The sequence below is a fragment of the Podarcis filfolensis genome, assembly GCF_964270895.1.
Source record: "Podarcis filfolensis genome assembly, chromosome: 2".
Lineage (NCBI taxonomy): Eukaryota > Metazoa > Chordata > Lepidosauria > Squamata > Lacertidae > Podarcis > Podarcis filfolensis.
Window position 1 is genome coordinate 119,443,320 of NC_139605.1, and position 15,765 is coordinate 119,459,084.

At 46.1% G+C, this 15,765-nt stretch overlaps 1 protein-coding gene across 1 annotated transcript in view; it reads right to left on the bottom strand.

The window, feature by feature from the left end:
• The window catches only part of FMNL3 (formin like 3), a 105,802-nt gene that overhangs the window by 43,868 nt on the left and 46,169 nt on the right, over positions 1-15,765 (bottom strand). Inside the window, 5 exon segments of the mRNA XM_083599620.1 lie at positions 759-911; positions 3,103-3,186; positions 10,284-10,360; positions 11,236-11,316; positions 13,399-13,482. Coding sequence (XP_083455746.1) covers positions 759-911; positions 3,103-3,186; positions 10,284-10,360; positions 11,236-11,316; positions 13,399-13,482 — 479 coding nt within the window.

Below are 15,765 nucleotides of genomic sequence, written 5' to 3' on the forward strand. Positions count from 1 at the left end.
AACAAATAATAAACAAATACACCACAAAATTTCTCTGCTGGACCTACAAGAATATCCAGCCACCTCAAAGTACTGAATGCCTACTATTATCAAGAATCATCAGGCATACAGTTAAAATTGTCAGGAGCAATAGCCCTGCGAGGTAAAACTGTTTTTCTTTCCAGTTTACAGATGGGAATCAGAGTCTAAGAGAGAAGGAGCTTTTCCAAAGTCAGCCAACGGGCCCGTGACTAAGTTGGAGTTTGAACCATGTCCATTCCCAGGACAGGAACCTCCGGACTGCGAAGTACCAGGAGTCTTGGACCTTGCTCTTGGATCATCCGTCCCCACTGGCTGCTTGGCCACCTGCTTGCCACCAGGCCACTAGCCCTGGGTGTGGACTGCAGGGGCCCCCTCTGTGTTCCCGCACACATCTTCATGCACCTAGGCCACCATCCAGCCTGGGGAGTGTGCACAGAATTCCTCACGCAGCAGCCCAGTGCAGAAATACTTACCCAGGTGACAAGGACAGAGAAAGAGAGAGAACAGGAGACCCAGCAAAGACAGGCAAACAGAGCATGGCAAAAGAGAAGGCCTGGAGCAGAGAGGAGACATGGCCAGCTACCACCAGAGGAGCATCAGGGGGGAAGGATGGGAGTGGGGAGAAGAGATCAGCACACGGCATCCCCTGGAGGGCAGAAAGCAGGGAGGGGGTTTATTATTATTACAGAGCTCAGAAGGCTACACACCAGAAGGCGCAGCAGGGCAGAGGTACATACCGGAGGGCAGACTGGCGCGCAGAGCGAGCAAGGCTGTTGGCGTAGGGTGCAGACAGGGTGCTGGGGTGCTGCAGATCCTCTATGGACCTGCTCCAGGATTTCAGCTTTTCCAGCGCTCCATCCTCACCACTTTCCAGGCCCTCAAAATCAAACCTGGAGGGCAGAGAGGGATCACACACCATACCTATGCCCACAGACACACAGACACCCCCCAGCCGCACACACACACAGAGACGCCCGAGAACAAAAGCTGCGTAGAGCGCTCAAGCTCTGGATTCAGGGGGGCTCCTGAACAGGTCACAAGCCCAGCAGCTTGGCATGCGACAAGGCATAGGCTCAAATCTCCCCCTGCGTAAGCAGGAACTGAGCACAAAGAAAACCAGGTACAAGGCATATATATACACATACACGCAGGCAGGCAGGCAGGCTGGCAGACATGTTTTTTAAGGCTGGGCCTGCCCTACGACAAATTCCCAGGCTAGCATTGCATCAGATGTGTGCTCACAGCATACAGGCCAATCTGCACTGTGCTACAGGCTGGCTTACATTAGAAGTGAACCACCTGGCAGTCAGGTGTCTACATTAGAGCGGGTGCTGCACACACCAGCTTGCTTCCTGGGGGCTACTAGAGTTCTGTCCACTGAATCCTGGAAAGAGTCACAGAAAGAATGAGACTCTGAATCTCAGGGTGGTGGGTTTGAGCCCCACATTGGGCAAAAAGATTCCTGCATTGCAGGGAGTGGGACTAGATGACCCTTATGGTCCCCTCTAACTCTACAATACTACGATTAAGGATAGACCTCCAGAGCTGGTTGCTGTCAAAGCAATTCCCTTGTTAAAAGGGGAACTGGACGCTCAGCAGGGCACTGACTCACAAGTCGCTCCCATGCTGCTCTTTGCATCTCGGTGAAGAGTTTTAAAGCAACTACACTGGCCTCCTGGTCCATTTAAAGATCCCAGTTTGAAATACTGGCCTTAACCTTTACAGCACAGGTGGGGACCTTATGGTTCAGGGGTCGAATGCGGTCCTCCAAATCTCTCTCTCCAGGTCATACACCTTCTCCAGCCATATCCTCCCTCTGTTTTGCACCCTCTTCTGGGTGTTTTTGATGGGCTGGGGGGTGTGATGCCTCTAGCTTGCCTATATAGAGGCTAAAGCATGTGTGCAGAAACTAGCCTGCTGTACAGAGTCTCATTGCTCTGCTTACTTTTGCCTCTGGCCCCACCACTGGCATGTGGCCCTCAAAAGGTTGCCCAGAAGGAAATGTGGTCCTTGGGTTGAAAGAGGTACCCTGCCCTTGTTTTGCACCTCTAAATGGCTTGGGATCAAAGTGCCTTCAGGTGTATCTCTTTCCATGTGAGCTTGCCTCAAACTGTAAGAATCTTCCTCAGGGACACTCAGAAGGGGTGGTGTGGGGGCCAATGAGAGGGCCTTTTCAGCAGTGCCCTGACTTCAGTGCCAGTGTGACCCCAACCACCTGCCACCTGAACTTGCCCAGAGACACTGATGCAAATTTGTCTTGCTTCTTCTCGGAAAGGCACCTGAACTGAGGTTTTCATAATATTTGAATTAGTTTTAGCATAACCAGTTCATCACTGAAAGGCCAGATGATTAATCAACTAGCAAGCAGATTTATGCCCCTAATAAATACCCCGAGGTGATGACTATCACAAAAGTTGAAAAAGGGAAGCCGGGAAGCCATTGCAGCAGATGGTTGCCAGCTAAAGATGTTCCAGACTATATGTGATGAACAGATAACGCTTGTGGGTTTTAAGGAGGCTCTGTGAAAGTATAAGGAATATTGTAAAAAAGAAAATAAGATTGGGAGGGTATATTAAAAGGCAATATTAAAATTAGGAAATGTGTAAATAATAAAAACTAGAACAGATGATTGGCAGAGAAGCTGAAGGAAGTCCAAAAAGAAAAAATGTGTGATAAATTTTGATATGGTTTTATAAATTTATATTTGAAAATTAATAAAAATTATTTTTAAAAAAAAAGATGTTCCAGATGGAAAATGTTGAATTCAACAACATTATTCTGCCTGCCTGGGACTCTGAATGAGAATATGAATAGGCCCCAAGACTGATTTAAAAACAAAACCAAAAAAACCAGGTAGCTAATTATCTTTCCGGACCGATTTTGTCTAAAAATGTGTTTCATAAGAACATAATAAGAGATTTTTTTGGATCAGGCCAACGATCCATGTAGTCAAGCATCCTGTTCTAACATGGAGTCTACGGGAAGCTTGGAAGACTCTCCCCATTCGCAATGCCCAGCATCCTCCCTTCAAAGTCCAATAGTGGTATGAAGAGGCACCTCAAAGGAAATGCAGACACTTACATCACCGCACACTGAGCAAAGGAGAGATAATCCACCAGCACATCCAGGCCTTTGTTTTCGTCATTGAGAAACTCGCGCACCCACCTGCAAAAGAAAAACCCAAAACGGGGCTTTATTACCCAAGGGCAGCTCACGTTGACTTGCAGAAGTTGACTTGTGATCCGTTATCCATCATACCATCATGTGATTTTCACTTAAATAGTTGCACTAGCAAAGATTATGTTATTGCCATGAGATTCCCCCTTCCTTCCACATTACCACCCCCAAATCTGCTCTGGAGGGTTGGGGAGGGGGGGACCTGGAACGGATTTAGGGGGCATGGAGGGGAGGGGGAGAGCATTCTGTGCTCAAGCAGAAATGCTTGCGCTGATGGAACATTTTGGTTCATGCTGCACTGAATACGACCCATTGATGGGTGGCTGAGGATGCTACTGTAGACACACTGACTAATTAATTGCCATTGAATGCTTATTCATTTTAAAGCTGTCTCTAGATCACCCTCCAGTAAACTGAACAGGGCAGCGTACAAAGAAAATAAAACCATAAACATTATGAATATCACAATTAAAACACAGAATGCAGGACAGATCAAAATAGCAGTAACAAATCAGCTTGCAAGTCACTAAACCCAGTGCACACTGCCTTACTTAGCCCCAATGTAAACTCAGAACAAATCTGAAGGAAGATAATAGAAGAAAGGGGAAACTGAAAAGGAAAAGAGTTGAAAGGATGTGGTGGTAAAGACGGTGCAGAAGTGGTGAGGGTGGTCCAGGAAGAAAGGCTTTATGGAAGAAATGGTTTTGTTTTTATTGTTGTTTTTAAGAAGCGATCCAAAAAGGCAAGCTTGGAGCTTGCATCAAGCTCATAAAGGCTAGAGACAGACAATAACACCACCTCCAAAATAGTCTAAGATGGTGTCAAATAAACGTCTCTCTTTGTTGTGGATGCTTTCACCTGCTCTAATCAGGTTCTGCAGAAAGGGTGAGGGTTATGATGTTTCTAAAACCTGAACAAACCTGTTTGGCCAGATTTGGTAGAGTGCCGAAAGACAGACAGACAGACAGACAGACAGACAGACAGACAGACAGACAGAACATGATGGGATGCAAGCAATGTCTCTCCCAGACTACTGCCTGCCTCCAAGCCTTAAACACAGCTGAGGCTACGAGACACAAGACATCAACAGCTCCCTCACTCTGTACAACACAGATCAAGTTCAGCTCATTTACAGAATTGTGTTCATTCAGTCTGGGGGCCCTGTGCCTTTGGAGCAGGGACAGACTGGAGGGGGTTCAAAGGAGACAGATGAACATGATAAAATTCAGAAGGAAGCCAGCCATGGCCCACCCAATGTGTGTTGTGGGGAGATTGCAGCATCCCCAGCTGCCGATAAATAAAGCAACTGGCAGGGCGTTATCTTTTGATGCTGGGCAGGGAGGGTTTCGCTCAGGGCCTTGCAGTCCCTTTGACATTCGCTGGGGATGTCTCTCTCCACCCTTCTCGCTCTGGTGCAAGTTGTGAAGGAACATGAAGGTATGAATATGATGCCAATCTGCATCAAGGGATCGGACTGAACCAGGTGGAGTATGAAATAAAGGAATACAGTATAGGAGTGTGTGTGTGGTTGTGTATCTGTGGCTTTGTTTCTCTCTGTGTGTAGGTGTGCCAACTCTGGAATATGAAGGAGGGTGCATGTATCTGTTTGGGGGCTGGTTGTTCAGTGTATGTTATTTCCAGAAGTAGTCGTGGTTGAATGTGATTTCGTCCATCAATCATCTGGATACTGGAACTATGCATATGTTCATTCCCTCTCTTTCTCTCTCTCTTTCTCTGTGGGACAGGGGAGCAACACTCCCGCCCATTTCCTGCCTGTCTGAACTCCAGCCTCCACCCCTGTGTGTTTCCTGTCTGACTCCAGTGGCTGCTATTTTAGGGCCCTCAACACATTTGCTGGAGGTTAAAGGGCACAGAGGTGGGAGCAGAAGCTGCCCAAGGCAAATCCAATCCTAGCCACACTCTAGTACAGGAAAGGAGATTGTGGGCGTATGCATAAAAGGAAACTGAGTTGGTGCGCATGCTTTTATGTGCTTATGAGCAGGCATGCCTGTATTCTCTGACCGTAGGTCCATGGGAGAGAACACGTTTTGCAGGGTGACGGTCTCAGAAAGTTGAAAATCTCTCAGGAAAGACTTATCTCCCTAAGTTCTGGATTCCTATTGCCAGTAGATAAAGCTGCAGTAGATGGACCAATTGTCGAACAAGATTAAGGAAGTTTCACATGTGCATATGCTCGGACAAATCTGTCTACATGTCCCTGACTGCATCTGAGAGTGAAGACACAAGACTGTGCATGCATATCTACATGTACACGTGTGTGTGTGTGTGTGTGTGTGTGAGAGAGAGAGAGAGAGAGAGAGAGAGAGAGAGAGAGAGAGAATGAATCACAGGCTTAAAGGGTAAAGGTAAAGGGACCCCTGACTGTTAGGTCCAGTCGTGGCCGACTCTGGGGTTGTGGTGCTCATCTCGCTTTATTGGCTGAGGGAGCCACCGGAGCGGTACCTATTTATCTACTTGCACTTTGATGTGCTTTCGAACTGCTAGGTTGGCAGGAGCAGGGACCGAGCAACGGGAGCTCACCCCGTTGCGGGGATTCGAACTGCCGACCTTCTGATCGGCAAGTCCTAGGCTCTGTGGTTTAACCCACAGCACCAACCGCGCCCCCATCACAGGCTTAGGAAGGACCAAGTGGCTAAACAGGAGTAGTGTTGAACGTACTGTTGAACCCACACAATCCAGTCTCCTCTGTGTTACGTGGGGAGAAACAGGAGCAAAAGAGGCGCCACGCCAGGGCTGCCTGCAGGGAAAACATAGCTCCAGATGCCTCAAGCGAGTGACCCATGACTCTCTGATGTTTGCACATGTCACTGCTGCTCTAGAATATGCCCATACTGGGTTGCGCTTCTGGAACTGCCTCCCTCCCTCCAGAAGGATTACTGAGTTGAACAGGCAAGGCTGCGCTGCTTACGGGAAAGAAAAAGTAAGTTCCTGAAAAACAGAGGGACTTTTCTCAAGGGCAGGCAGACTGTTTGTAGCAGATTAGGGCTGTTTGCATGCAAGAACATTCCCCCCTCGGCATTTCAAAGATGAACACAGGGACTCCCTTGTGCGCTTTGCAACATTCCTATTCTCACCCCAAGGATCACGCTCCGAGCGCCTGCTCTTCTCCCTCTTGTCCCTCCCCAGTCCCAATCACACATTCCTAAAAAAAGGCTCTTCCCATCAAAAGTGCAATGCTGTCTCCAAACCCAGCCTGCTTTTCAGACCATATTCTTGTCATAGCCGTGTACTTAAAACAACAGCACCCCTCAATGTTGTGTACCAAGTTAGCTCACATTCTGCTCCTTGAAAAGCTGAAACCAGCAGCTGTGCAGATTATGCAAATCAAGTTGCGGTATGCAAAACATATGCTTATTTTGCATAATTGATTCCACTTCTGCTAGTCAAGGGGAGGGACAAACAGATAGGAATGGCACTGAAGCTGTATGTCATGACGGCTGTCAATCCTCCGCAGCTACTCCAGCACTGTGACCATCATTCCTGTCACCACAGTTTGATCAGACATTTCCCACAAACTCTCAAGCCTTTTTTTGCAGGATTAAGGACCAGCACCTTCTTTGTTTTAAAGTAAGTCCAAAATTCTGTTGTAATGTGCAGCCAACACTGCTCACTGCTTTCTGCAATTTTGCATGCGGAATATAAGCTGGCTTGTTTATTCTGTTACTCTTCAATAGCTGAGTATCAGGAACAGTCCCAAAAAGAACTCCCATGTATGCTTGCACTGTTATAAAGCAAAAAGAGTTTTACACATACCTACTTTTAACAAAAGATGCATTCCTTTCTTACTGACTTACAGGAGGCACTGTAATTTATTCCTTATGACTCTTATAAACAATTTCATACTTTTAGTTCCAGTCAGTGTTTATCTTTGTAATTTCCACAACAAACCCTTTGTGGTTTTAGTAGTAATTATAATAGATTAGGTATAAATGGTGCTTTATTTAATCGTGCAAAGTGATCCACACACTCTACCACATTAATCCTTAAAACAGTCCTAAAAGGTAGACAGGGACACGGATGGTGCTGTGGTCTAAACCACAGAGCCTAGAGCTTGCTGATCAGAAGGTCAGCAGTTCGAATCCCTGCAACAGGGTGAGCTCCCGTTGCTCTGTCCCTGCTCCTGCCAACCTAGCAGTTCGAAAGCACGTCAAAGTGCAAGTAGATAAATAGGTATCACTCCGGCGGGAAGGTAAACTGTGTTTCCGTGCGCTGCTCTGGTTTCACCAGAAAGCGGCTTAGTCATGCTGGCCACATGACCCGGAAGCTGTACGCCGGCTCCCTCGGCCAGTAAAGCGAGATAAGCGCCGCAACCCCAGAGTCGTCCTCGACTGGACCTAACGGTGAGGGGTCCTTTACCTTTAAAAGGTAGGCCAGTATTACACACACGCTGCATTAGAGGCTCCTAACCTTAGCACCCTAGCATGATGCACAGGGAGTAGAGATAGTTGCTTGCCTAAGGCTAATATCCCTGCTCCTGCTATACTAAGAGTGTCTGAGCTGGCCCTGATACAATAATGGCGCATTAGGGCTGGATTTATATTGGGCCTTTCAGACATCATCTTGCTTTATTAGTTGTTCTGTGGTACTTCCCCAATAGTATCATATTATTTCTGTCTGGAGGGGCACCCTTGTGCTATAGCGCAACAAAAATAAACCAACAATTTGTGGTATAAAAGAACTGCAGGGTTTCAGCAGGAAGGCACGGGACATGTGGTGATTGGAAACAAGGTAGAATGTCCGTCCAAAACCTTTTGCAGGTGTGAAAGAGGGGTTCTTATATATAATCACTCCAACAGTATCATTCATAAGAATCAGCATAAATGCACAACAAAAAGGCTGTCTGGAAGGACACTGAGCAAAGCTACTGTTCTAGAAAGATGTGAAAAATGAACCCGGCGAAAATTCAGCACACATCCAGTTCTATTTCTTGGCCACACCCATTTGTGACAGAATATTGTGAGTTGGCTTTCATATAAATGGCTGGTCATTACCAATGTGTATGACTAAATATCAGTTGCTAATATTATGGGCTACATGGAAAAGGTTTAATTTGCAGATAATATTAGCAAATGACTTTTTCAGCAGGAGGCAGAGTTGCACTTTTGCAGAACAAGTGACCTAGCCACATATTCGGGTGCACTTTACTGAACACGTTCCTTGTTCCTCTGCATCAGTAGACTTTGGCCCCCTTTGCTCTCCGTCAACTGCCTGCTAAAATCTAGAAGATAATAAAGCCTGTGACCTTGTGCTGGATAGGTGCCTTTTTTAAAGTCTGGGAGCAAGGCTTTGGAACAGATAACCTTCTTAAGGCCTCTTTTGGCACTACAGTTGTATGATTCTCCACCACGAATCCACAGACGCCACCATCCCCATTTCATGGAAAACCCTAACGACACCTCAAAATATTTCGCTCTCACTCACAATCTCTCATCCCCAGCATTTAGCAGTCTCCCCCTTCTTTGTTATTGACTCTCACACCCAAACTGCCGCTCTTTCATTGCCTAGACCAAACAGTCTTGCTGACTAAGCAACCCCTCCCCGTGTCAGCTCCAGCCACCCTGAGGAAGTCCCGCCCGGCCGGCAGTGACCAGAAACTAAGGACAGGAACAGTTTGGCTTCCTGCTCTTGCCGGCGTTTCCCTTCCAGCTGGAGCCAGGACAGGTGGCGATAGCGGCGCATTTCCTAGCTCACAACAGAAGGCATGGGAACCTTTGGGAGGATAGGGGCCTCTCAGGCAGGCTAGAGCATTATCAGCAGGCCAAGGGGAAGCGTTGAAGAAGAACGTCCTCATCTAACCCACCCTCCTTTTTTCTTTTATTGCTTTTCTTGGCCTGCCTGTCAAATGGACCATCACCCAGGTGGACCATTGTCTGCTTCGTTGGACTGATTCCTAGGACAGTTGGACATTAAGAGCCCAAACGGATCAGGTCAGAGGGCCAGTGAGTGAAGCATCCAGCTTCCTACAGCAGCCAACCAGCAGATATGCTGAACCCTAAGCTATCTCAAGTTTAAGAGGCCCCGTACCATCACCAAAAGATGTCCCCACCTCTTTCTTAACTTCCTCCCATTTACTTTTTGTTTTAAAGGTTTTGTAACAGAAGACAAAGAACACAACAGAAAGGACATCAAAAGCAGAAATGATAACGGTTCATATTTGCATATATACCAATACATAGGTTAGGATGCAACGAAAAGCTAACATACTAATTAAAACATATATATATAGCAAGAAGCCTATTATTTTTTTAACCACTTAGGTAAAACTTGAACATTAGTTTTTCTAAAAAATGTCTTTGGAGGCCCTTTAAGAACCTGGGGCCTAAGCTGTAGCTTACTTAGCTTATGCACTTCCAGGAATTTTACAAAAGAGGGTTTTTTGTCCAATGTTCCCAACCTGCTACTGGTATTGAGTGGCATATCTCCTGCTACCACCGATCTGGGGAGTTCCATATAACTATCATGACTAGTAGCCACCAAAAGATTCAACCTCTATGGATCTGTCCAATGCCCATTTTAAAGCTATCTAATCCGTATCACCCCACCTTGGGTAAATTCCAGAAATTAACTGATGTTGAGAAGACTGCTAAAACTCCACACCTCTTCCTCAGCAGCTGCATTTCACCTGGGAATCCACGTATTAGCCAAAACCTATACAGCTTCTTGTATTATAGAAACCATCATCACTCAAAATTAAGCGCTTTAAAATCCCATTGACTTCTGGGCATGTGCTAAACATTGCCATTGAATCTCAAGGGGTTTTTAAATAGCTGGCTCATGCCCCACATAACTTGTATGTCGATTGAAGCCTCTAGTTCTCACTGCTTAGTCCGCCTCCAACATGGATCTTGTTGCTCGCATTTCGGAAATGCCTCTAGGTCAATAAACAGCCAACAAACAAAGACACACATCCATGTAATGTTGGCAGGATCTGGTGACTGCCTTAAGGCAAGAGAAGCCTTGAGCAGTCCTCAGAACACTGTGTGCACCGAGGCTGAAGAAGGCTGATGCAGAGCGTGTTAGAGCAGTAATATCTCAGACCCAGACAGGGTCCACCAGTGACTTACCCAATGTGGTTGGTCCTTAGAGAGATCTCCAGCTCCCTCAGCACTTTGGTGGATTCCTGCACCCTCCGACGGAACTTCTACAAGCATAAAGACCACACTTTACTGGCAGGATACAACCAATTTACCTTCCTCATCTACAATCAAGCCTGCATATGAGGGTAGGATCAACCATCGGGTTAAATGCATCCGTTATTTTCATACCTCCTTCTCTGTGTTTAATTCCAGTCCCTGCTTATATTCTCCTATACCCCTTGTTCTTTATACAAATAATACTACTTCTGCAAGAACTGGAGGGTCTGTGAGATTCCTTACTATGTCACAGACCAGGAGTAGCCATCTTGGCACCTTCCAGTTTTACCGGACTGCAATTCCCATCACCCCTGACCAATGACCATGCTGGCTGTGGCTGATGGAAGTTTGAGTCCAATAACACCTGCAGGGCCACAGGTTCTCCACCTCTGCTATAAAGCCTAGCCCCAGAGTTTGCTTTTCAGGATGAGAAACTTGTCTCAGTGGAAAGGGCGCTGCCAGGCCAAGTGATATCTTGGCCTAGGATAGCTTCGTGTTCTGTTTTAAGGCCTCTATTTGAAGAAATCCTCAAATTGAAGGACCGCCTCGCCCTAGTGTGGTAGTGGTATTAACAAAGGGAGAGCAGCGGCCTTGGCGCCAACCAAGGAGCTGTGCTAGTGGGAGACAGCACATGGAGTCCTGCTAGCACTTCCCCCTCCATTTTGGCTCAGGGGTGTGTATTTGGAGAATCCCCAGAGCCGTGGGCTGGGGAGGAGAAGGGAGGTTGTTCCTCTTGTGGCAACATGCCCTGAGTGGGCTGCCCTGGAGGGCATCACTGTCATATTGCGAGGCCAATGCTTTGTTTGATGTTTCCAGTCTTGTAAACCGTTTAAAGTAATCTATGAATGGAACTTGCGTACATTAAAAATTCTGAGCGTCTTACCTTCCGGGTGACTCCTGGGTCAAGGAAGCTCTTCAGTTTCTGAATGTATGTGTGGGGTGGGTTCTTCACCTGAAATCGTTCCTGTTCCAGGTCAAGGGTGGGCAGGGAAGAGGAAGAAAGAAGAAAGAAGCAGAGGGAAGGAATAATGATTGTTAGGTCTTCAAAAGCACAGAGCCAAGCTTGGCCTAGGTCACCACAGGGGAAAGGTCCCCACTATTTATTGGTTAACATAGCAAGCCTCAGTGTTGTCCTGACTTGCACCAGTGACAACGCTGTCTGGTGGCTTGCTCTTCCTCGGTAATCTGAATTCCAGATGCTCCTTTTGTACATCTAATAAGCAGGCTTATTGGTTTCAATGTCTTATGTAGATTTTTTTTCTCTTCAATTTTGTTGTTCTGTATGCGGCAATTACATGAGACACAGGTGGCGCTGTGGGTTAAACCACAGAGCCTAGGGCTTGCTGATCAGAAGGTCAGCGGTTCGAATCCCTGCTACGGGGTGAGCTCCCGTTGCTCAGGTCCCTGCTCCTGCCAACCTAGCAGTTCGAAAGCACGTCAAGTGCAAGTAGATAAATAGGTACCGCTCTGGCAGGAAGGTAAATGGTGTTTCCGTGTGCTGCTCTAGTTCGCCAGAAGCGGCTTAGTTATGCTGGCCACATGACCTGGAAGCTGTACGACGGCTCCCTTGGCCAATAAAGCGAGATGAGCGCCGCAACCCCAGAGTCGGTCACGACTGGACCTAATGGTTAGGAGTCCTTTTTATGGGGCAATGACAATAAAGATTATCGTATCGTATTGTATCGTAAGCTTGAAAGGAAGCTATCTGCTCCACCCATATACATTCTCTTCTGGGCCTTCTGTCCCGCCGCTCAAATGCTAGCAGAATCTGCACCTCAGGATTGCAATCTTAGGTAAGCCCCACTGCACTCAAAGGAATTTACTTAACTTCTAAATAAGCATACACAGAACTGGGCTGTAAGAACCTATGGTCTCCCTCTCATGGTTTTGGACCGGTCTAAAGCAACATCTTCATCTGGGAACCCACAGGCAGAGAAAAACGTTATTCCATGAGTCCCCAGTCACTGCCCAAGGTGATTTATGGAACATAGGCTCTTGGTTTATTACTACAAATGCATCACTGTAACCTGGATGATGAACCCACATATCTGATAGGCCTCCCTTAAAGAGCAGGGGCACCTAACCTAATGCCCTCCATCAGTCCTGACCACTGGCTATGCTGGCTGGGACCTGAGAGGACTTAAGAGGACAGCAACACACAGAGAGATACCCATGCTGGCTGCTACTGTTGCAGAGGCACAAAGAGCTGCTAATAGGATTTGTCAACTGACTAGGAAAGAATGACATGGACCACTCCTATGCCATTATCAGCACCTTGATCTGCAATAACCTCCAAGTTGCTTATAACATAGGGATAAGGATTATCACTTGCTAATATCTTCAGATCAAGCTGATGTTAAATGTACAGGAGCAGGGGGTGACTGAAAATAAATGGAGGGACAATTTCATCCCACTCTCTTCTCCTTAACCTAAATTTTGTGGGTTCCTTGATTAGACAGGGAGGAATCATATCACAGTGTATTATGGATAGCTGGGTGTGTCTATAGCTAGGGGCTTGTAGATTTTCTGAGCTCAACAGGTGGGTGGCAGAATGCACAGGAGCCGAATGTTTTGATCATGGTGCTGTGCAGATGCCCCGTGAAAAGTACATGAGCAAAACAGTTATGCTCCACAGTAAATGCCCAGCATGGAAGCAAACTCGAAATCAAATGAAAGAGCTTTTCCATTGCTTAGAAACTTTGGTAATTGTGCAGTATATAAATAGCTAAAATAATGTTATGGCCTGTAACAGGCCCACATGGAGGTCAGATGTTTACGTTTTCCTGTTAATCATGCGGGTAACAGGGATACCATTCTCATAACAACAAAGAATTAAGCAGTCAAGTAGGAAAAATGCATTATGATAAGGGGATCTGGCCTGTTCTTTTAAAGGGAGTCGAGGAACTGTAGCTCAAGGGGAGATGAAGTTGTTTCTGGCAGTGACCCTGTCTGAGTCATCAGCCTCTGCCATGATATGATTTGTAGCTTTAATGACAGAGTGGAATCTCACCCCATCAACAACCACCACAGGGCAGCCCCACCTTACCTGGTCACAAATGAGGTCCCATTTCTTCTCGTTGTCATATTGTCGGAGGAGACGAGCCTTGTCAGGAGGGAGGTTCATGGAGCTCTAAGGAGCGGAGCAGAGAGACAGGTGGTGTGGATGGAGTTCTTGGACTGCTTCCATGGAATACATTCTGGGATGCATGGAAGGACTTCCTCTTTCAAGAGAAAGTGTAGGCAAGACATGGGATTCTCAAGGAACATATATATTTTTTTGAAATAATATTTATTAAAGTTTCCAAAAAGTTACAAAAATGAAAAAATGAAAAGAGAAAAAAGAAAGAAACAAAAAAATACAAAATACAGAAAAATAGAAACAATTAAAAACAAATCAGTCTTTCCATGTCTTGTCTTTCATTTACTTGTTTCCCTGACCTCCTCACACCTCCTTTTTTTGTATTCTAGTTCAATAGTTGTTTCAGCAAATCCTTACCATTTTTGCTTTTATCTTAATAATTTATCTTAATATATTGTCACTTTACATTCTCACCTGTTAACAATCCAATTATACATACCCCTTTGTAGCATTACTGCTAAAACCACATAACTTCATTCCAGCATCCTTCTAACATTCCTTAATTTTACAGTGTTTCTGTAAATAGTCTTTAAATTTCTTCCAATCTTCTTCTACCGACTCTTCTCCCTGGTCTCTGATTCTGCCAGTCATTTCCGCCAGTTCCATATAGACTATGGACTATGTCATGGAGCATATTGGTTACATTCAGCAATGTGCTGACTTAGGGGTGATGGGTCAGGCTGGCAAACTGGTCTGGTCTGGACAGCACAATAATCTACTGGCTTGTCTAGTGTCCAGTATTTTAATCAAAAACATGCCAAACCCAGGAATAAAATTACTGAAATGAACCAATGGCCTTTTCAAGAAACGGCCCTCCTTTAATTTCAAAGGTGCAACATGGATCCACATTTACAATGCAATCTTAAGCTTGCCTACTCAGGAGATGACCTTGAGTTCAATGAGACTTTCTCTCAGGTTAGACTTTATAGCAAGGGATAGCTAACTAACTCCAGTTCAGTCAATTTGTCAAGAAAGAAAGAAAGAAAGAAAGAAAGAAAGAAAGAAAGAAAGAAAGAAAGATTCCCCCAAAAGTAGACACAGTGCTGAGGTGGGCGCATCCCAGTCCACTGATGGGCATGCACATTGCCCTCTCTGCTTGATCATCAAACCAACCCTTTGATTAATAGAGAGGGGCTAGTAACCCCACTCTGTGTGTTCTGTGCGGCCATCTGTGTACTGCCTGGGTGTGCATGTGAGAATGTGCATGAGAGGTGGCCACACCCACTAGTGGCCCTCAGAAGGTTAGCCAAGGCTGCAAAGGTTCCCCTTGTGTAGGGCTGCCATACGTCTGGATTTCAAAGGTGGAATTGACATCCGGGGGGAATTTTCGAAATGTGGCACTTTGTTCTGGATCTTAAAAGGTAAAGGTAAAGGGACCCCTGACCATTAGGTCCAGTCGCGGACGACTCTGGGGTTGTTCCGCTCATCTCGCTTTACTGGCCGAGGGAGCTGGCGTTTGTCTGCAGACAGTTTTTCCAGGTCATGTGGCCAGCATGACTAAGCCGCTTCTGGCGAACCAGAGCAGCGCACAGAAACATCGTTTACCTTCCTGCCAGAGCGGCACCTATTTATCTGCTTGCACTTTGACATGCTTTCAAACTGCTAGGTTGGCAGGAGCAGGGACCGAGCAACGGGAGCTCACCCTGTTGCAGGGAATCGAACCACCGACCTTCTGAACGGCAAGTCCTAGGCTCTGTGGTTTAACCCACAGCATCACCCGCATCCCTCCTGGATCTTAGGCAAGTCAATAATAATAATAAATATATTATTATTATTATTATTATTATTATTATTATTATTATTATTATTATTTTATTGACCTGGATCTTAGGCAAGTCAATAAAAAAATCACGGGTCTTTTTGGCGTTTTTGAAAGGAAAGGAACTCAACAATTTTTGGGATGTCCTGGTTTTTACTTTTTGAAATATGGCACCCCTCCACTTGTGCCCAAAGGTTACCCGCTCCTGGTGAACATGAATGCAGCAAAAATGCACCAGATGAAGACCAAGGTACTCAGCAACCCTATACAGAAAGACAGTGATTTTTCTATGTCTCTTAGCTCTCACTTATCTCCATCCTTTATAACATCTAGATGAAGCATGACTCCCCCTTGCCATAGGCACAGGCTGGTAGCCAGGGGAGTTACTCCTTGTAGTTACATTTGAAAGCCAGGAGGGCTGACCCTTTCCAGGTCCTTGCCTCTCCAACCCTGGACCAGCCAGTCTAGGAGTTTATAACGCTGCTCACTTTTTGGTAAAAGACTCAGGCAGGCTC